We start from the raw sequence: 22,623 nt of genomic DNA, 5'->3' as shown, positions 1-22,623 counted from the left end.
ACTCCAGGTCTTTCCTCCATTTCTCCTGTGGTAATATTTTATTGGGCTCATGACCACACAGCTATGCTTACTCTGCAGCTAAAAAATTTAGGCCTCAAGATTAAGAAAAAGCTGATTAACAAGGTAGGAGAACAAAATGCTAATTCCATGTGTCATCCTAAATTTTTCAGCATATACTTCCCTGGAGCCGTTTCCTCAGGATATGCTTGCAGAACAAAATTATCTTTGGACCCAGAAATGGAAACTAACCAAATATTACCTCTGGACTGCTACCTGAAAGAAAATAAAAGCATATTTACCTAGGCCAGCAATTTTCAACCAGTGTGCAGCCAAGAATTTTTAAAATACGCAATATCTGAGCTGAAACTGGTTTGGCTCAGTGGATAGAGCCCCGGGTTTGATTCCGGTCAAGGGCATGTACCAGTAGGGGGCGTGCAGGAGGCAGCTGATTGATGACTCATTGATGTTTCTCTCCCTTCCTCTCTGTAAAAAAATCAATAAAATATATATATTTTTAAAATATGCAATATCTGACTACTTAATCAGGGGCACTAACCTCTTTTCCCTTAGACTGCCAATTAAGTTAAAACAGTCAGCACAATAGCTGTCTGGTGTAGATGCCCTGCCTTGAACTATAGGTAATATACAAAGAGTTGCATCTGATTGGTTAATTTTTGGTACCAGACATCCTTACATACAAGTATAAGCACCTAATATTTTTTAAAAAGTCACTTTGAAACAAAAAAGGTAATTACTATTAATTTTTCTTTGTGTAAATTAATAAAGAGTATACCTATTTTTTGTCAGATTGGCAAAAAAATTTTGTTGTGACACAGAATTTTAGTAGTAGGTGTGCTATGAGATGAAAAAGGCTTAAAATTGCTAATATATTTTTGTGGGTCCCTGTTAACTGCATTTTATAATCTGAAGCCTACCATACCAGTAAATATCTTAAGATGAATGCCAGAGACAAAAGAAATAGAGCACGAGCTAGGGAGGGAAAGGGGGTGGGAAAGTCAATACCCAGTTTGAAACCATACTTTATTTTTAATGTAGCTAGAAATATCCAACAACTATATATTTTTAAGTAGGAAAAACCGTTTAACTTTTTCCTTCTTACAGCATTAACACAAAAAAAGAACATTCGTTTAAAATGATATATTGAAAATGAATGTATTTTTTTATTTGTGGAACTTAAAAGTCTAAAAGCACAGAACACATTTTCAGAAGACCAGTTTTAGTTTCACCCATTTATGGTTAATATTTGCAATGTTAGAATATACTTGGGTAATGTATAGTCAAGTAAGTAAATCAAATAAGGAATTCAAAACCAACTGGTCTTCTTGAGTTATTATTCACAGCCCACATTTGAAATTTTGAGAAAGAACACACATTAACAAAAAGAACACTGGCAAGCTCAAATGCTAGTTTATATGCTGAGTATTTTTAAAGGGTTTAAAAAGCATGCTCAATTAGCATACAGCTTTTTCTCACTTATATAAGATGCATTTCTAACTGCTTGTGTACAGCAAAGGATTAGAATCTGAATCGACTTATGATTTCAGATGTGTGCCTTTTAATAAATGTATTCAATGGAATTACTTTACTGTTCCTACCACTGATTCTTCAAATAAGCAAAGTACATTAGCATTTAATTGAAAGATAGGTAGAAACCTAAAAATTCCTTGTACAGTGCCTGGACTTAGTCTCATTTAATATAGGAACTGAACATACAACAGAAAATTTATCATTTTCTTTTATCCTTGGAAAGAAATAAAGAGGTGAAAATATGATGGCAGTATTTAAGCGCTGAATAGGTGAACAATGCATTCTTTGTAATACCAACAACTCTACAATAAAGAACCATGGATCTCATCAAGTTTATAATTCACGCTGGAGCAAAAACTTAGGTTCCCCTCTATGTATCTCAAGTAATTCAAACCTCAGACTCTCTCCAAAATACAAAGATATGACTGATATTTCCTAAGTAAAAGACCAAACACCAAGGGAAGCCCTCCTTCCAACATCTTTTGATGTAAGATTTCACAAAAGTAGAAATCTAATACTTAGATATGAGTTCTCTTGGCCTAGTAGGAAACTACAGCTGTTGTGGGTATTACCCTACAGTCAGTCACTATATGTATTACATATTAAATTAAACCCAGCATTAAATATGCTTGCACAATTATGCTGTGAATTATTCACCAGCAGTGATGGTGCTAGTGAAAAAGGACTATCTTTAGCCCAAGAGTAAGGGGGAAAATGTAAAAATAAGTAGAAAGCTGACAAACAGTTGGGTATTTTCTGACCAGAAAAGGTAATTTTAAACATAGAAATATAAAAAGAAAAGTATTCCTTCTTTCCTCTATGTGGAAATAATATGAAACATTTATCTATCAGACAAGGACAGAGCTAAGTAATCCAACTCTACTGCAGCATTATAAAAAAATCACCCCTTCACCAGTGTAAGATTTAAATGCATCTGCATTAAGGGTATGTGTTATATAAAATGTAGTAAGATTGCTGCTGCCCTGCTTAGTACTTCCAGTCCCTACCGAGGTCCCAGTACATTTATCGAAATAAATCATTTTTTTTAATAAAGCATTTAAGAGAAATCAAAATGGTTACAATATATGGTTACTGAGGTAAGCCATATATCTAACTCAAACTTTATTTAAATGTCCTATTTGCTTTCCACTAATAAAACTTTACTTCACTCTGAGCAATAAATCTTCCATCCTGAAGTATCTTTTGCCCAATTAATTCAAAAGAAAACACCAAAATGATTAGTAAAGAAAAATGTAGGGTTTAACACACCCTTTTAATTTGTTTTTAAGTATTTTTAAGATTTAAAGTGTTTAAACTTTGTAATTCCTAGTAGGAAAACATTATCTGAACGAATACCGTAATGGCAAACTGCTGTAAAATGTTACAGTTGTATTTAGGAAGGAGGGGTAGGGATTCTCCTCAAAGCACCCCAGCTTTCTTCATGAGAAGGTCAGAGGTACACTGGTTTGTATTATTGCGACATCCATTGGGTGATCCAAGTTGCTTTTCCTTCAGCAAGGGCTCTATTTGTCAGAAGGGCATTATGCTTGACCTCCAAATTTGGCTGACAATTTACTGATGAGATTCATAACCTTTGGGTTGCTCTGATATTTTGACATATTTGCTGGGTTCTGAGCCACATCCTGGAAGGCCACCATAACTTCTGGATCCTGCAAAGAAAGGTTTTCTTTTTAAGTACTTAAAAATTTTACGGTTAAGTTTTTATATTAAATTCCACCTATTTATTTAAAACTATAATTTTGTCATGGCCTAGTTATTTGGGATTTGGACAAATCTCAGAACTATTGATAGAAACATTACTAAATGTGCACGTTAACCCTAACCGGTTTGGCTCAGTGGATAGAGCATCAGCCTGCAGGCGGGAGGGTCCCAGGTTCGATGCTGGTCAAGGGCATGTACCTTGGTTGCAGGCACATCCCCAGTAGGGGTTGTGCAGGAGACAGCTGATTGATGTTTCTCTCTCATCGATGTTTCTAACTCTCTATCCCTCTCCCTTCCTCTCTATAAAAAAATTAATATCTTAAAAAATTTTTTTTAAAACACGTGCACGTCAAAGTCAACCTCAACTATATCATTTTACCTAATGAAAAAAGCATATAAGTCTTTATATAAAGAAAAGGACAACCAAATATAATTACCAACTATTACAAAGTATTTCCTATAAAACAATTTTTTAAAATTTAAATGCTCTTTGCCGAAACCGGTTTGGCTCAGTGGTAGAGCATCAGCCTGTGGACTGAAAGGTCCCAGGTTCGGCTCTTCCGCCATGCTGCCCGCATGAGTGGGATAGCCCATGCTGGCATGGAGATGGCTCTTTTGTTTATTGCGTCGGACTCGGCTCCCTGGTGGTCCTTGGGGATCATGACTGGAATCCCCAGCCAGGACCATGAGGGACCCCGATCCGGAGAGCCTGACTGGCCGCGGTAGGTGTGTGTTTGTGTTTTTGTGTGAGCGCTCTGGAGGGACTGCCCCTCCATCGGGGCTCTCACCTGGGTGTTTACCGGCTGCTGCGTCAGCCATGGTTTGAGTTCAGATTCAAATCTGTAATAAATTCTAGCCTGCTTAATCAAATTGGAAAAAAAAAAAGAAAAAAGAAAAAAAAAGAAAGGTCCCAGGTTCGATTCCGGTCAGGGGCATGTGCGTTGGTTGCGGGCACATCCCCAGTGGAGTGTTCAAGAGGCAGCTGGTCGGTGTTTCTCTCTCATCAACGTTTCTAGCTCTCTGTCTCTCTCCCTTCCTCTCTGTAAAAAAAATCAATAAAAATATATTAAAAAAAAAAAAAAGAAAAAGAAAAAGAAATTTAAATGCTCTGACCAATGTGGCGGTTGATTATCTCGTATACCAGTAGGTTGCTAGTTCGATTCCCAGTCAGGGTACCTGTCGTGGTTTCAGGCTCCATTCCTGAGAGGGCCTGCCAGAGGCAGTCAATAAATGTTTCACTCTCAGATCAGTATTTCTCTCTCTCTCTCTCTCTAAAAATCAATAAAAAATCTTTAAAAAAAAATTTTTTAAGCTACTCATTCTGAAAGAAAATAAATATCACAAGCTATTTGGCAATTCAGATCAATACAGCGTGGCTAACAGAGTAACCTTTGTCCCCACCCAGAATTAGGAAAGAAATGCCTCAGTGATATGAAGTTCCACTCTGTTTTTCTAAGTCTTACCTGCATGGCTGCAAGGACCTCTGGGTCACTAAGGATTTCGTTGAGCCCAGGCATTCCTGCCATCCCAGGCATGCCGCCCCCCATTCCAGGCATTCCTCCAGGAAAATTGCCAGGCATTCCTCCAGGAAAGCCACCTACAAAAACAAGTGGGAAGATAATATAGACACAACCACGTTTCACAGTACTCCAATAGTGTACTATTTTCTCCCATGGATGAAAAAGGGATTTATAGAAAGTAACTTCACTGGGCGATCCAATCATAAATTCCTAACTGGGTAGGTCACAGTGGGTAGTTAGGCCTCAGCTATGTAACTTCTTTAGTAAAAGATTTATCTTTGCCCTAAGCCAGCCCTTTCTAGGTAAGGTACCTTTGAAGTAAGTAGCAACTTTGCTCAAAAGAGCACATAATTTTTGTTAACTCTCCTGGAATCCAATTCCCAATTTTGCTTTTTCCCAACATCATGTAATGTTCCCTCAACTTCAGAAAAGAAATGCATAAAAGAAACTACAAAACTGTCCTCCAAAGCATGAGATGAGCAACTCTCAAGCGTTTTGACTCAAACAATTATTAAAAAAATTCTCTACAGGTTTGGCTAGAGAAGTGTAGTACGGGTCAGTTGGCTTGAGCATCATCCCATACATGGAAAGGTTGAGGGTTCAATCCCAGTAAGGGCACATACCTAGATGTTTCTCTCTCACATCAATGTTTCTCTTTCTCAAAATCAATTTTTGGATTAAATTTTTTTCTAAACAATGAGGCTGTAAAATCAGACTTTGTTACCTTCTGGATTCATTTTCCCCCCTAGCAATAAAACTCTTAAAAAAAAAAAAAAAAAAAAAAGAGCTGGGACCAGTTTGGCTCAGTGATAGAGCGTCGGCCTGCGGACTGAAAGGTCCCAGGTTCGATTCCGGTCAAGGGCATGTACTTTGGTTGCAGGCACATCCCCAATAGGGGGTGTGCAAGAGGCAGCTGATCAATGATTCTCTCTCATCGATGTTTCTAACTCTCTATCCCTCTCTCTTCCTCTCTGTGAAAAATCAATAAAATATATATTTTTTAAAAAAAGAAAAGAAAACTAATCTTACCTTAAAATAAAAAGAAAGTTAACAGTCCCTTGGAAGTACAAAATTTCTTTAATATTATTTCTGTCAATTTAAAGTTAATTCATTCAAGTTTAGTTATTCCTTAAAAAAACAACAAAAAACTACATTCCTCAAGAGCAGTTATTCCTTTAAGAACTACATGGAATGCTGTGGACTTTTATCACCACAGAATCAAAATTTCTCACAGTGAAACTAAAAATCTGCATTTTTAACAAGCACTCCTGGTGTTTCTTCTTTACACTGAGAATAATGCTTTAACAAAAAAGATTTTCTCCCAACATGTTTAGATTATAAACCAAAATTATTTTCTACTCATTTTTTCACTATCTTTAAATCCACTGGGAGTATTCTGAAATAACAATTATACCAATATAATTCTAAAGAGAAATACAGGTAACATCAATGTATTCTACAGATCAAGAGTAACTGTAATAAACCCCCCCCCCAAAAAATGAATAAACTAAAAAATATGGATCACAAAGTCATTACTAACTGGCTCAATAATTTAAAGATGTGCATAAATAACTAACAATCACAGATAAGGAGATCTAAGCCATCTAAAAGCTTCTCTTCCTGCTCCTATTAACTGAAAAACTAGATTATACTTATAAAAACATTATTGACCCAATGCAATAACAATTCACTTGTCTGCTCGTCAATCTAGGTAATAAAAACTACTAACAAAAAATTATCTCTACACTAGTCTACATTAGTGGTCACTTTCTAAAACAAAGTACCTGACATAAGCTCATTTATGTTTTAAACGGGAAGTAGATTACGAACTAAAATTTCATTACCTTTTCTCCAAATTGCACTCAGCGCCAGTGTGTGTGTGTTTTCTTTCTGGTTGTTTGGCACACGACCTTTTAGAGTACAGGCTACCTTTTCTAGCCAGTGGCAGGCGCTTAAGCATAAGCAGTGTATGGCTACCTCCACCCCCCTAAGAGGAAGCTGGTTACTATGAAACAGTTGCTTCCCGCTGGGACCGGTTTGGCTCAGTGGATGGAGCGTCAGCCTGGGGACTGAAAGGTCCCCTGTTCAATTCTGGTCAAGGGCATGTACCTTGGTTGCGGGCGCATCCCCAGTAGGGGGTGTGCAAGAGGCAGCTGATCGATGATTCTCATCGATGTTTCTAACTCTCTATCCCTCTCTCTTCCTCTCTGTGAAAACTCAATAGAATATATTTAAAAGAATAAAAATTAAAAAAAAATAAACAGTTGCTTTCCATTAGAATTATAAACTTTAAAAAAAAAAAAACCTCTAATTTTTATATAAATTTCAAACTGTCTCATTAAGGAAGTATTTATTCATTCATTCTGAGTGCCCTTTTAACTGCTCTTCTACTTGTATTATATAGGATTGGTATCATTCAAGGCTGTGTCTTGCTGGTAATATCAGATCACGTGACACAAGAAAGGAAGAGTGTGTATTATTTTAAAACATTTTTTGTGTTTAATTCCACACAGCACTTTTACTATCATGTGAACAGATAAAATTCCATTATATTTAGAAATATTTTGAATCCATCACAATCATTATAGTCTTAATAAAGCTACGATGCTTGGGCCTCAATAATATAATAAACATATCAGAGCCCTCAGATCAGAACACTCCAATTATTTACAATACTAAGGCTTAATTCTCATTTAAAAATACCTGGAAAAGAGCCAAACTGAGCTCCTGATTGTCGTCTGGCTTCTTCTTCCTTTAATAGAAAAACAAATTATGTAACAGGGAGAGATAAAGTCCTGCTGCCCACCCCTATTTATCCATGCAGAATCATGGAAAAACATAAACTCAGAAAAATTTAAAGACTAAAAGTATTCCCAAAATTTGGTTTGGCTCAGTGGATAGTGTCGGATTGCGGACTGAAGGGTCCCAGTTTGATTCTGGCCAAGGGAACAGGCTTGGGTTGCATGCTCCTTCCCCAGTAAGGGGCATGCAGGAGGCAGCCAATCAATGGTTCTCTCTCATCATTGATGTTTCTCTCTCCCCCTCTCCCTTCCTCTTTGAAATCAATAAAATATATATATATTTTTAAATAAAATAATGCCGAAACCGGTTTGGCTCAGTAGATAGTCAGTGGACTGAAAGGTCCCAGGTTCGATTCCGGTCAAGGGCATGTACCTTGGTTGCGGGCGCATCCCCAGTGGGGGGTGCGGTGCAAGAGGCAGCTGATCGATGTTTCTCTCTCATTGATGTTTCTGACTCTCTATCCCTCTCTCTTCCCCCTGTAAAAAATCAATAAAATATATTACAAAAATAAAATAAAATAAATAAAAAATAAATCAAAGTATTCCCACAAATTAAATAATAAAGGGAAAGAAAACCCTTTGTCATTATTGTACCGAACTACTTGCAGCATGAAAGAAGAGCCAAGAATGGAAATAATATCCTCAAAGCTCTAATCTACTGTATTTTCCACTAATGGTTTAGTTCTAGAAACTTCACCCTCTGGGCTTTCTCATGTTCTTCCCGAGCCTTCTTGACCCTTTCCATCCTTTCTTTGATCTCTCGCTCTTCCCGTTTCCGCTCATACTTCCTCCGATGTTCTGCGATTTTCTGGGCCTAGGAAAAAGAGGCACAGAAAAATGTTCTAGAAATTGGATAAAGTCAATACACATCTACAGTTTTGTTAAAGAATTACTTTTCTTTGTGGAGAGGTGTTTGACATAGTTTTGACTAATGACAGATTTGCCAGATAGAAAAACATGAGCGGCACCGCAGGCTTTAACAAGTACATTGTGAAACAGGCTAGGATTTGAAGTTAGAAGTATTAAAAATCTCAAACTATTAAATATAGCCAGGAAGACAAGTAGGTTTCAAATTGCACAACAACTTTCATCTATACCTGCCCTGGGAAGGCAGAAACTGGAAACATATACATCAGTTATTTGCCAGTCTAATGATCCTTAGCTTTCCTCATCCATAAAATGAGGTGGAAAGGAGTAGAAACATGCAAATCTTATAGAAATGCTGTAAGAACTGAGAGAGAGCCCTAACTGGTGTGGCTCAGTGGATAGAGCATCGGCCTGTGTACTGAAGGGTCCCAGGTTAGATTCCGGTCAAGGACATGTACCTTGGTTGGGAGACATCCCCAGTTAGGTGGTGTGTAGGAGGCAGCTGATTGATATTTCTCTCACTGATGTTTCTAATTCTCTATTCCTCTCCCTTCCTCTTTGTTAAAAACAAAACAAAACAACAAACAAAAAACAATATATATTTTTTTAAAAAACTAAAAGAGCCCCAGCTAGTTTAGCTCAGTGGATAGAGCTATGGCCTGCAGACTGAATGGTCCAGAGTTCGATTTGGTCAAAGGCACATGCCTGGGCTGCAGGCTTGATGCCCAGTAGGGGGCGAGCAGGAGTCAGATGTTTCTATCTCGCTCCCTCTCTGAAATCAATAAAAATATATTTTTTTAAAAAAAGGAACTAAAAGAGAAAATATATGTACCAGGCACTAGTATATCATTCACAACAAATTCTTTAAATATATTCTTTATTCAGAGAATAACACTAATTAAATGAGATTCACATTCAACCATTAGTTTACTTGTGATTTTTAAAGAACCTCATGTTTTAGAGTTTCTCACATAATATTACTGAGGTAGCCCTGCTATGAGAAAAAAAATGTCTCATTATAATAATAGCTAAATTAAAGAAAATCTGCACTACCTTAAAACCTTTGGGAATGAATTCTGGATAGTATGCTTCTCACAAAGCTGAAGGATTTACCATGTGAATGCATTAAAATTAATTTCACTGACAATTTTAGGCAGAAATTATCTTGAAACAATATTCTAGCTTTTGGATTCAATATTATCATTTTTCCAAGGGTTGAACTTGTTAACTCTCATAGGGTCCTCATATTTTATAATGTGGCAATATATACCTATGATAAAGACAGATCAAACTCAATCTTGACTCACATTTTATATATTTTTCCATTTGTCCCTTTTCATTTGTTTTTAGTTATAATTCTATTGAAGGCGTGCAAACAAAATAATAGAGCTTGCTATAATGCAGAATGAAAAAGAAAAGCATGAAAACCAAATAAGATTTCCTGAGTTGAGCATAAACTTCAGTGATTACAGATGATAATTTCCAAATGTTTGTTTCTTGGCATGTTTTGCAGGTAATTTACTGCCAGGGGCTAAGTGCTTAGAGCCATGGAGCATTACAGTAGTGGCTTTCCTTTCTCGATTTAACATACCTTTGGTTGAACTTCTTTCAGCATTGCACTGGCATCTTCATCATAGTCCAATTTACATGCAAGGGCAAGATCATGGGCTGCTTCTTCCCAGTGGCCCAGGAGTCTGAAACACATTGAAATTCACTTTAGAGTATTTTATACATATTCACTTATGCAGCTCGGTGTCGTTTCTCATATGAGAAAGGATTGTTACATCCTGGCCAGTTGAGGGACAACCCATGCACTGAGAAGTCTCTGGTTTGATTCCTAGTTAGGCCACATGGCTGGACTGTGGACCCAATCCCTGAAAGTAAGAGGAAATCTGATACCAGGTGAGGAATAGAGTGAAGAAATAAAATGGAGTCACCATGGTCTAGCTTCTAAATTATTAACTTCAAGTGGGCTGAGGCACAAAGAAACAATTATTCTTATTTTTACTGACTCTAGGAATGTCCCATAAGACGCCTGAATAAATCTTTGTCATTTATTTCCAGACAAAGTCCTGACTGTGAGTTTGCTTGATAAAAGCCATTCCTGGAGATAATTTTTAAGGAAATCCTTACCTTAAATCTGGCTATGTGATCAAAAACTGTAACAGTGGCCAAAACCGGTTTGGCTCAGTGGATAGAGCGTTGGCCTGCTGACTGAAAGGTCCCAGGTTTGATTCGATCAAGGGCATGTACCTTGGCTCCGGCACATCCCCAGTAGGAGGTGTGCAGGAGGCAACTGACAGATGATTATCTATCATCCATGTTTCTAACTCTCTATCTCTCTCCCTTCCTCTCTGTAAAAAAAATCAATAAAATATGTATTTCTTAAAAACTAACTCCTTTTGAATAAAAGGAGTAAAGAATTTTTATTTGTTCCTTATAATATGAATTCTTCATGTTGAGTACATATAATTATTACTTTGAAATTAAGTCTTTTAGGCAATGTTGTTTTTATAAGAAAGCATATTTAAAAACACCAGATTTAAATAAAAGAGTTCAGAAAATAAATTCCATTACTTACCTGTGTGCTTTCCCTCGCCACTTGTAAGGCTGAGCTGAATCAGGATTTATTTCAATAGCTCTGTCACAGTCTCGGATAGCAGCATTTGGCTTCTGTAATTTGATGAAGACACTAAAAAATAAGTGTGATATTAAAAAGTATTCATTTAAAACAGTAACACCTTTGGGACTGCTACAGAAGCATGTCTATATAAATAAGTGATCAGAATTATTCACAGGGGCTCAGCCAGTGTGGCTCAGTGGTTGAGTGTTGAGCTATGAACCAGGAGGTCAAGTTTAATTCCCAATCAGGGCACACATGCCCAGGTTGAGGGCTCAATCCTCAGTGAGGGTTGTGCAGGAGGTGGCCAATCAATGATTCTCATTATTTGTCTACCTCTCTCTCCCTCTGAAATCAGTAAAAATATTTTTTAAAGGAAAACGAAATTATTCAGCAGGGGATGCTATTTTGTTTAGCGCTCTCACCTGGCTCTCTTGGCATACAGAATAGCCAAACGAGGATTCAGCTTGATGGCATCTGTGAATAAGTCTATGGCTTTCTGAAGTTCACCTAAAGGGAAAAAAGAGTTATTGAGAAGTAATCAGAGGATAAAAAATATTAAGAAAAATTATTCATCTCTTATCTGGTTAGTCTTTCACATACTTTATTTAGACCGGAGGGGAAAAAAAGACTAGTTTCTAAATTAATATACAAAACGGGCTCTTCAAAGCAAACCTTTACCAAACCTATACTGTAAATCACTCAACACAGGGACAATAGCACACTCTTAGGTCTCTTATTGATTTTAATTAAGAAAAAATGGATAAAATTTAAAGAATAAATCAATTTTATTCCATTAATTAAATTTTCTTTTATCCATTAAGTTAAAAGGATAAAATTCAACTTAACAAAAAAGTATTCTTACTAAATTCTCAGAGCTTATGAAAAAAATTATTTGAATTCATAAGAATGTTATAAAAATTCAAAACTAGCCAAGACCGGTTTGGCTCAATGGATAGAGCGTTGGCTTGGGGACTGAAGGGTCCCGGGTTCGATTCCAGTCAAGGGCATGTACCTTGGTTGCGGGCATATTCCCGGTTGGGGGTGTGCAAGAGGCAGCTGATCGATGACTCTCTCTCATAAATGTTTCTAACTCTCTATCTCTCTCCCTTCCTCTCTGTACAAAATCAATAAAAATATATTTTAAAAAAACAATTCAAAACTAGAAAATCATAACCCATATTATTATATCTATTCACATAGTTAGCTTCTTTATTAGTTCCTTCAGTGAAGTCATTGAACAAATAAAATGTACTATAGAATTAGAACAGTTCTTTGCATAAAATCTAATTTACTTGGGCATAGGAAACATGGAAGGCAAGATAAATACCGAATTTTAAAGTAAATGCACAATTTACTTTGACAATATATTGTATAAAGGGCCTTAACAGAACTCATGGAAAAATGGTTCAGTCTTATTGGTTATTAAAGATGTCCAGTACAAGTTATTACTCTGGGATGTCTTTCAAGCAACTCACATCAGGATCTGTCTATGCCCTGAGGCATGATGATTGATACCTGAGTGATTTCAGCCTCTTTATTATTGGGGAAGGGTTGGGTGGAAAATAGGCACTCTCTTCTCTAGTATAAGATATTCAGTAAATTTAAATTCCTTTCCCTTTCCCACTATTTAACAGTTACTACGGTAGAGAAGAGAAAATCCGGAATATCACAGAAATGTAGCAAAGTATAAAAAAATCACACACCATTATTTAGGGCATCAATGGCAGCCACTTTTTTATCATTTGCCTGATCCATCATCTCGTCAGTTATCTAGGGGAAAATTGAAGGCAGACTTAGAATAGTAAAGAGAGAAAACAGAAGAAGAAAACAATTTGGACTTCTTAAGAATGAGGTAGTCACAAACCCCATTTTTATTCATTTTTCTCTAGTCTCCAGAAAGCCAAGAGAGTAATTATAACAATTGAATAACCTAGTATACAAAATGAGTTTTAATCTTTTACATGAAACAACAAAATTTCCTCCCTACATTCAGCCTTAGATATTAATATTACCTCTGCTCCCCTCCATCCCAACCTAGCAGGCTGTCCTGCCCTTGTCTTACCTAGTCCTTTTTAGTTATTCATAAATATTAAAACTCAATCTCCACACAAGAAGTAACTAAAGCTAGTTCCTTTTAGGTTTGAATTTTCAGAAAAAGAAATATCTCATAAACACTTTATGAGGTAATAAGACAGCCTACAAAGCCAGAATAATAAAAAAAAATTTTAAAAATGATGGCATCTGTTTTACATGCTTGGTTTACAGCAACATGGTACCCATGATACCCTGAACAAATCAAAAAAACATCTTTTAAAAGCAATATTTAGAAAACAGCCCTGGCCAGTTTGCTCAGTGGATAGAACATGGTCCTGTGCGGAAGGCAACCAATCGTGTCTTTCTTACATCGATGTTTCTCCCTTTCTCTCTCTCCTTCCGTTCCAGTTTCTAAAAATCAATGGAAAAATAGCTTCAGGTGAGGACTAACAAAATAACAAAAACCCATAACAAACAAAATTAAAAAACAACAAAAGTATATACCAAAAAATAAATGTAAAAATATATAAAAATAAACGCAATCTTTGATCTAAGAATGTAGAAATCCTCAAGGACCAAGATTAAATAAAGGCTTGAAATCCAGTGAGATAGCCAAGTGCTCCATCTGCTTTGACCCGTGCGGCAGGTTTCAGATCTGGTAACCATGCAATTCTGTTTTTGAAGATAGCGCGGGACACATGAAACAAACGTCAGATCCAGGTGAAGAGTATATGTTGTCTAATCAGATACTCTCCAATATCAATCTGGAACCCCAAATGCCTATAGCTATAAGCATAATGGTAAGTCAAAAATAAGCCTACCAAGGAGAGGGACAGACAAATAGAAAATATCACCTCTGTATTTTCATTACCACAAGCCTGCCTTTTCAGTACCATTCACGTTACTTACGCAAACAACAAAAAAGATGCTGAGAATTAAAAGTGGTCCTTGTGGCAGTGCCATCTCAGAGTCTAGGGGAAGCAAGTATTTTCCTTTTTGAAGGAATATGCCTTCTATCCATACCTCAAAACTTTCCACAGTGACCTTTCAGAGACCTCATAGTTTAAATAGCACACATAAAATCCAAAAGTAAACAAGATGCCTCAATTAGCAAGTGTTAGGAAAAATCATAGAAAAATCAGCAAAAAGAAAAAGTACTTAAATGTGTTTAAGAGAATTAGGGCAAGTTCTGAAATGAATAAGGAGCAAGAAATTTATAAATAAACAAGTGGACTTAATTGTTATTACTATTTTTAACTTTAGCAGAGGATATGCTTAGAGGAAGGAAGGAAAGAAGGGAAACATCAATCGCTGCCTCTACATGCCCAGGAGCGAAGAGCAAACCCACAACCCAGGTATGTGCCCTGAACAGGAACCAAACTGGCAACCTCATGCACCAACTGAGCCCCTGAGGCTGGCCCCAGCAGACTTTAAAAAGAATCAAAGTGAAATTATAAAAATGAAAAACATAAGCATTCTAATTAAAATATCAATGGAAAAAAAGACAAAGAAAGCATATATAATTCAGCAGAGAGATGAATTTTAGTGAAAAATTCTAGCATATATCTAACTAGGAGCCCAGAATGACAACAGAGAGAATGGAAAAGAGTAAATATCTGAAAGAGATATTCACTGAAAATGTTCCAGAGTTAAAGGTTAACAACCTTGGATTTAAGATGATTAATAAATCCCAAGCAAGATAGAGTATTGTAAATCTATATAAAGAGATGGAACTTAGTGAAAAAAATCTAGCATATATCGGGTCTAGTAATAATTAATGTCGTTTTTAAACATTCGTTTAAAATCTTGCTTGGCGTTGACTTGTATTGACATAACCTTCAAACACGTGGTATCTACAGAACATGTGAAGTGCAATTAACAAGTTTTGCTTGGAAAAGTTTGTGTTTGGTTTGGTTTTTGTTGCAAAACTAGGGCTAAGAAGATGGCGGATGAAGAGCATATTCGGCACTGCATGCTTTACGAGTTCCAATTAGGAAGAAAAGCAAGTGAGGCTGCAAAAAACATCTGTAGTGCTCTTGGTCAAGATGCAGTTAGCGCCAGAAAATGCCAGCGTTGGTTTGAGAAATTTCGCGAGGGAAATTTTTCGTTAGATGACAAGAGTGGTCGAAGCCATGTGTCCAATTTTGATCAAGAAGCTCTTCAAGCTCTTTTGGTGCAAAATCCTCAAATTACCCAACAAGAGCTTGCGACAACTTTAAATTGTTCACAAAAAACAATTTCCAATCAATTGTGTGCACTTGGCAAAGTCCAAAAGTTTGGAAAATGGGTTCCTCATGAGTTGACCGACAACAACCGTCATCAAAGAGTCACAATTTGCAGTTCGCTCCTCTCTTGTCAAAACCGTTTGCCGTTTTTAGAGCAAATTGTTACCGGAGATGAAGAATGGGTGCTGTATGTTAATTTGAAAAGGCGGCCTCAATGGTTGGACAAAAATGAGGCTCCGCAGCCCACGCCAAAACCTGACTTGCATGCGAAAAAAGTGATGTTGTGTGTTTGGTGGAATTTTAAAGGAATTCTTCATTATGAACTTTTACCATCTAACCAAACCATTACAAGTGCAGTGTATAGTGCCCAATTGGAAAGATTAGCCCAAGCTTTAAGAGAAAAAGAACCCGCACTGATTAATCGGAAGGGCGTAATTCTTCACCACGATAACGCACGACCGCATACTGCAAGAATCACTGCTGAAAAACTGCGCCAGTTGGAATGGGAAGTTCTCCCTCAACCTGCATGTTCTCCTGATATTGCCCCTTCCGATTACCATTTGTTTCGATCTTTGCAAAACTTTCTTCTTGGAAAAAAATTTAATAGTGAAGAATGCCTCAAAAATGCATTGACCGAATTTTTTGCATCAAAATCACAAGAATTTTACAACAGAGGGATTAAAATGCTTCCTGAGCGTTGGGCACAAGTAGTAGAAAACAACGGCAACTATATTGTTGATTAAATTTTGTTGTATTGTTTAAATAAATTCGATTTAAAAAAGTATTAGAAAACGATATTAATTATTACTAGACCTAATAGACAATGTGTTATTAGTACATGGGAAAATTTAGACAAATAGAACAAAAGATCACCAAAACTGACCCACACACATATGAAAGCACTAGAGGCCCAGTGCACGGATTCCTTGTAACAAGTAGAAAATAAGCCATCGAACTTACCTCTACATTTTCATCTCCCATTTCTTGAGGAGCATCAGTGTCTGGTTCAATCACACCCTCATTGTCGATTTCTGCCAAAGAAAAAAATGGCACAAGAGACTATTAAACACTAATGAACTAGTTACTGCAACTAATCAACTGAATATCTTACTTTATGTTAATTTTATTTAAACTAATACATTAGGAAATATTTCTCCATTAAACACAACTTTAGCATTTTGGTAAGACTATGTTTAATTTCAACTGTTAAATTATATTAAGGTGTGCTAAACCAGTGGTTGGCAAACTCATTAGTCAACAGAGCCAAATATCAACAGTACAACCACTGAAATTTTTTTTGAGAGCCAAATTTTTTAAACCTAAATCATATAGGTAGGTATATTGTTATTAACTTAATTAGGGTACTTCTAAGCTGACCTTTGCTAAAAACTCAAGAGGCCAAAGAGCCGCATGTGGCTCTCGATCTGCAGTTTGCCGACCACTGGTCTAACTGGTTTGGCTCAGTGGATAGAGCATTGGCCTGTGGACTGAAAGGTCCCAGGTTCGATTCCAGTCAAGGGCACATGCCTAGGTTGTGAGCTTAATCCCCAGTGTGGGGTGTGCGGGAGGCAGCCAATCAATGATTCTATATAATCAGTGATGATTCTGTCTCTCTCTCTCCCCTCTCCGAAATCGATAAAAATATATTTAAAACAAACAAAAAACAGAGAGAGAATTTTTTTTTAGGTTCTCTATGCCATTACTCAAAAACTTTTACCTTTGTTTGGAACAACTTGGGTCCTGACCCAACTTTTCAACTTCACATTTCATAAAGTCTGAATACAAATCTAGCACTTCAACTAAAAATGTAACATCTGCATTGAGATATGCTAGAAATGTAAAATATACTCTGGATTTTAAAAACTTAATATGAGAAGATCTCATTAATTAATTATCTTTCCATATTGACTACATGTTAAAAAGTTACTATTTATATATGTTTAAATATACTATTGCAGTAAATTTCACCTACTTTTAAAAATGTGGTTACTAGAAAATTTTAAGTTTCATATGTAGCTCACATATTTCTAATACACAGCACTGATTCAGTGCTATTAGAAAAATCAACACAAGATCTTATTATGAGGGTTATCAAGTACAAACTACCATCTCACCTAGATCACTTTCCTCACTTGATGGTTCATCTGTCTTTATGTCTTCCTCCACCTTCTTACTATCTGTTTTTTCCGCCTAGCAAAGGAAAGGCACACAATACTGTCAGTATGTAATAATACACCCAATATGTTTATCACATGGCAGAATAATCTTACCTAGGGCTCAGAAACTATTAAACTCTGACAAATACTTCTCTGGGGAAATATTTGGAGCTTTGGCTTTACTTCTTTCATTTCACTTGTTCAAAGATATAACTTCTACTTTCACATAAAAATAGATAAACCTAGTTTAGGATTCTAAATAACACAGCAACACCATGAATCATACTCAAAAATATCCCTCATGTGGTAGCACAGAATAAATTGGGAATTACTGACTTTAACTATTTGTTCATTTACTTTGCAAAATTAATCAAGTATCCACAATGCATAAAACAATGTGCTAGATGCTAACTATACAATGTTGAAGACTAAAAAGTGCACTCAATCACTGAGCTTGCCACTTACAGGTCATGCTTACAAAGAGTATTTACTTTTATTTATTCTAAAATACAGTGAACCCAAAATTCTCAGTTTTAAATCAGTTTCCAGAGATTTGATGTCCAAATAGAAATGTTACAAATATCTTATTTCCAAGTGATCTTGGGGAGATCAGGAGTGGTAATTTGAGAGCAGCAATTAAAAAAAAATCCCTAAGAGCCCTAGCCAGTTTGGCCCAGTGGATAGAATGTTGGCCCACAGACTGAAGGGTCCCAGGTTCGATTCTGTGCAAGGACACATACTTCGATTGCAGGCTGAATCCCCAGGCCCAGTCTGGGCTCATGCCGAAGGCAATCAATCAATGTCTCTCTCACATTGATGTTTCTCTCTCTGTCTCTCCCCATCCATTACAATCTAAAAAACAAAACAAAACAAACAAAAAAACACACAAAAAATAAAATAAAATACAAAACAAAATGGAAAAATATTCTTGGGTGAAGATTAAAAAAAAAAAAAAAAAAAAGTCCCAAAGAAACCTTATAGTTTACTACTGAAAAAACGAATAAAACTCATAACTTACCTTATTTTCTTCTGTTTTAGTTTTATGAGTAGCAGGTGGTATTTTACCTCCCATACTGAGAAAGATGAGAAAAAAAAGATATTTATTTAGAAAAGCCAAGCAATGATTTTTATGCTAGGAAAAAAAAAAAGTTAGACATTCAGATGATTATCCTTTTCAAACTTTAAAGCCAAGGGCCATTTGGATATTTATTACATCATTTGAGGGCCATCCAAAATTATCAACTTAAAAATTAACCTGCTATATTTAGTAAAGCATTTAATTAGGCGCCTAGGCAGGGCCAGACTATACAAAATTCCCCAACCCTTGCTTTAAAGAGTAAAAACTCAGATTAATTTGAATAAATTCAGTATTATGAGTTTTTTCAGCTTAAAATTTCACTTTTTAGCGTATCAGTTAATGAAAATTAAGCCTAATGAACACTCACACAGCAAAAGAAAAACATACAATGACAAAATCATTTGAACAAGTTGTCAGTTTAGAATTCAGAAGATATATTAAAGTCCAGTTAAGAGCCCAATGAAATTCAAAAAGGCCACTTAGGAAATAATTATGAAGTCATTGTATAACAATTCAAAACTTTTGTTTCCTTTGGGACCTATTAAAGGTTCTGCTGGCTTGCATTCACATGCGGCTCAGATTTTAGATTTCCTCATCTCCTCTGAACTTTACCATCAGTACTTCGTCTTGGAATTGGCAAGCCCTTTTCTCCCAAAACGTTCCAAGGCAAGACCATGAATTACAAACAGGTCAATCAATATTGTTATAGCTGGTGGGATATTGATATTAACTCTTGTTTATATCAACATATTGTAAAATTGATTTCATTATATGTCCTCTTGCTTAAAGCTGAAGAATCTACTGCCTAGCCAGCATGGCTCAGTGACTGAGCATTAACCTATGAACCCGAAGCTCACTGTTCGGGTCAGAGTCCCGGTCAGAGCACATGCCCAGGCTGCAGGCTTGATCCCCAGAAGGAGTCAGCCAATAGATGTTTCCCTCTTATATCAATACTAGAGGCCCAGTGCACAAAATTTGTGCAGGGGGGAGTGGGGAGGAGCCGAGGGTCCCTCAGCCCAGCCTGCACCCTCTCCAATCTGGGACCCCTCAAGGGATGTCCAACTGCCTCTAGGCCCGATCCCACCAGACATCCCTCTCACAATCCAGGACTGCTGGCTCCCAACTGCTTGCCTGCCTTCCTAATTGCTCCTAACCCCTTCTCCCTGCCAGCCTGATTGATGCCTGACTGCTCCCCTGCCAGCCTGTTTGCCTCCAATTTCCCTCCTCTGCTGGCCTGATCACCCCTAACTGCCCCCACCTGCCCTCCCTTGCCGGCATGGTACCTCTCAACTGCCCTCCCCTGCTGGCCATCTTGTGTCCACATGGGGGCAGCTATCTTTGTGTGTTGGAGTGATGGTCAATCTCCATATTACCCTTTTATTAGATAGGATAAAGGCCTGGTACACGGGCAGGGGCCAACTGGTTTGCCCTGAAGAGTGTCCGGAATCAGAGTGGGGATTCCCTTGAGGTGTGGGGCAGCCTGGGTGAGGGGCCTGCGGTGGTTTGCAGGCCAGCCACGACCCCTGGTGACCCAAGCGGAGGCCCTGGTATCTGGGTTTTATCTTCTACAATTGAAACTTTGTAGCCTGAAGTGAAGGCCTAGGTCGGCCAGGGCTGCAGAAGTTTGGCTTCCTCAGTAGCCTGGGGCAACCCTAGCCTCCTGCTCTTCAGCTGTCGCCATTTCTGTTGGAATTTATTAACCTTCTATAATTGAAACTTTGTGCCCTTGAGTGGAGGCCTGGGCTTGCCAGGGTATGTGGAAAGTTTGACTTCTTCCATTGCCAGGGAAACTCAAGCCTCCCTCCTGCTCTCTGTGGCTGCAGCCATCTTGGTTGGGTTTAATTTGCATACTCACTCTGATTGGCTGGTGGGTATAGTGGAGTGATGGTTAATTTACATATTACTCTTTTATTAGATAGGATCTCTCTCTCCCCCCCACCTCCTTTCCTCTCTTAAAAAAAAAAATCATCTTTGTTTTTTTAAGTTGGCCCTAGCTGGTTTGGCTCAGTGGCTAGAGCAGTGGCCCGTGGACTGAAGGAAATTCTACAAAATAACTGGCCCGGCAACCATAATTCCTTTAATTCGGTAACATTCAATCTATGTTGTGCTATAGTTACTTAAGCACATGTTTAAAAAGAAAAAACAATGGATGCTATATTCTAAATTAATTGAGCCCACTGGCTATGAATTGGGAGATCGACACTCAACCACAGAGCCACTCTCTCTCCTCCCTTCCTCTATGAAATCAATACATACATATAAAATAAAATAAGTTCATTGAGGTTAGAGGCTTTCTGCTCATGTCAGTTAAAATGTTCACCGAAGCCTTGGCCAGGTAGCTCAGCTGGCCACTGAGGGTTCCATTCCCAGTCAGCGAACATACAAGAATCAACCAATGAATAAATAAGTGGGACAATACATCGATGTTTCTCTCTTCCTCTCTCTCAAATCAATTAAATACATAAATAAATAAGTAAAATCTTAATAGTAGCTAGAAAACTGGTGAGGGAGAATAAGGGCTTAAAAACTTCTTACAGGAAACTATACCCTCATGGACACACTGAGAACAAGCTTGTTGGAGGAAATAGCCTTCCCAACACTTGTTAAGTATGGGTTCACCTTCCCTTATGGAAATATTACTAAAGGAAACAGACCCACGGTTAGGGTACTGTCTTTTGGAAGTCATACTGCCTTGCACTGTCGCTATTTACCACCACGAGGCACAGCGTGTAGGTTATCGCTTTTAAATCCCCACTAGTAGTAGTGATTTTTAAAAATCATTTCTGTAAAGATCTCCTCTCTGTGCTTATTCATCTGTATCCCTAGAGCGTGCTGTTTCCTAGCATCTGGCGCAATGCCTATGCAATTAATTCCGTGCGCTCCAAAGATAATGATCATGGAAATACACCGGTCCTTGAAAACTCCTTTTCTTCCCTTTTTTTATTTTTTTTTCTTGTTTTTAGTGTCTGGAACGACGTTACGGCGGAGATAGAAGTGATTCCCAAAATAATTCTACGCTGTTAGACTCGCTGTCGTTAACGGGCCATTAAACACAGCGATCCGTGTTTTTGCAACTTAACGGCGTCAGGAACCAACGTTACAAAACACGATTTCAAGGCACAGTCCGAAAAGGAGCTGCTGCGTGACCCTGCAACCTAAGCAGGACGCTGGAGATTTCCAGAAAAACAACTCCGTGCAACTCCTGACCCTCCCCCCGTGACGCGCGACCGCGGCCCGGCCCGGCCGCCCCCGGCATTCACGTCCCGCCCCGGACACACCCCCGGCGGCGGGAGCGCGCGGGGCCCCGCTGGGCTCGGGGCCCCGATTCTCCGTTCGCCCCCGGAGGTGGCCTCGCTTTCCTGGGCCAAGAGAGCGAGCCGCAGAGCCGGCCACTCCGCCGCGGCCCTGCCCGCCACCCCCCCCACCCCGGCCCGCGCCTCTCCGGCCCAGCGCCCCCTCCGCGCGCCCCGGCTCCCGCCCCAACGGCCCGCAGGCCGGGGCTCACCTCTCCACCCACTCCCGCAGGAAGCGCATCTCCTCGGCGTGCAGCACGCTCGGGTCCTGCTTGCACATCTTCACGAAGGCGCGGAGCTCGCTCACTTTGCGGGGGTCCATGGCGGGGCTGCGGCGGGCACAGGCGCTCCCTCGGCCGCACCGTGTGGAAGGGGGCGGCAGCCGCGAGGCAGAACAGACTAGAACTTCCCCGGCCTCCGGCTCCTCCCACCAACGGTCTCGTGACCCCGGGTCCTTCGCCGGTTCATTCCGACTCCCTTCACCTCTCCTCCGGCGGCGCGCTGGTGAGAACCTTCTAGAAGCGTGGCTGTTCGCGCCGTTGCCTGCCCCTTTGACGCACGCTTTCTTACGTTCTCAGCTCCGAGCCGGTTCTCCGGATAGAACCGCCGGCCGCATGGCGCCTTCCAGGAGGCGGGAGGCGGCAGGCCCTGCCGGGAGTCATTTCGAACCCGGCGTTCTGGGACTGGGAGCCCTTAGTGGGGCGTGACGTCATGACGCCACCAAGCCAATCCGGCCAGAGCGGTGGTCACCCACAG

The 22,623-nt window shown here is 38.8% G+C and overlaps 1 protein-coding gene across 1 annotated transcript; it reads right to left on the bottom strand.

Annotated features, from left to right (window-relative positions):
• Window positions 1-1,162: 1,162 nt before the first annotated feature.
• ST13 (ST13 Hsp70 interacting protein) lies at window positions 1,163-22,339 on the bottom strand. The gene is made up of 12 exons (XM_036459037.2): window positions 22,080-22,339; window positions 18,515-18,569; window positions 17,455-17,530; window positions 16,301-16,371; window positions 12,785-12,851; window positions 11,504-11,588; window positions 11,040-11,150; window positions 10,050-10,152; window positions 8,289-8,405; window positions 7,494-7,542; window positions 4,734-4,867; window positions 1,163-3,218 (listed from the first exon to the last, which is right to left on the bottom strand). The coding sequence occupies exons 1-12, from the start codon at window positions 22,187-22,189 to the stop codon at window positions 3,090-3,092; spliced, it is 1,107 nt and encodes a 368-aa protein (XP_036314930.1). The 5' UTR covers window positions 22,190-22,339; the 3' UTR covers window positions 1,163-3,089.
• Window positions 22,340-22,623: the final 284 nt, after the last annotated feature.

This window comes from Pipistrellus kuhlii, unplaced genomic scaffold (genome assembly GCF_014108245.1).
Source record: "Pipistrellus kuhlii isolate mPipKuh1 unplaced genomic scaffold, mPipKuh1.p scaffold_m20_p_3, whole genome shotgun sequence".
Classification (NCBI taxonomy): domain Eukaryota; kingdom Metazoa; phylum Chordata; class Mammalia; order Chiroptera; family Vespertilionidae; genus Pipistrellus; species Pipistrellus kuhlii.
Note: the sequence above shows the minus strand (reverse complement) of the source record. Positions and strands in the feature narration are given on the sequence as shown.

Excerpts from the sequence above, each read along its gene's own strand:
- ST13 (XM_036459037.2), bottom strand. The coding sequence starts at position 22,189 with ATGGACCCCCGCAAAGTGAGCGAGCTCCGCGCCTTCGTGAAGATGTGC. Across the intron at positions 11,151-11,503 it reads CTGTATGCCAAGAGAGCCAG|TGTCTTCATCAAATTACAGA; the intron begins GTGAGAGCGCTA and ends CTTATTTTTTAG. Across the intron at positions 10,153-11,039 it reads TGGCGAGGGAAAGCACACAG|ACTCCTGGGCCACTGGGAAG; the intron begins GTAAGTAATGGA and ends AATGTGTTTCAG.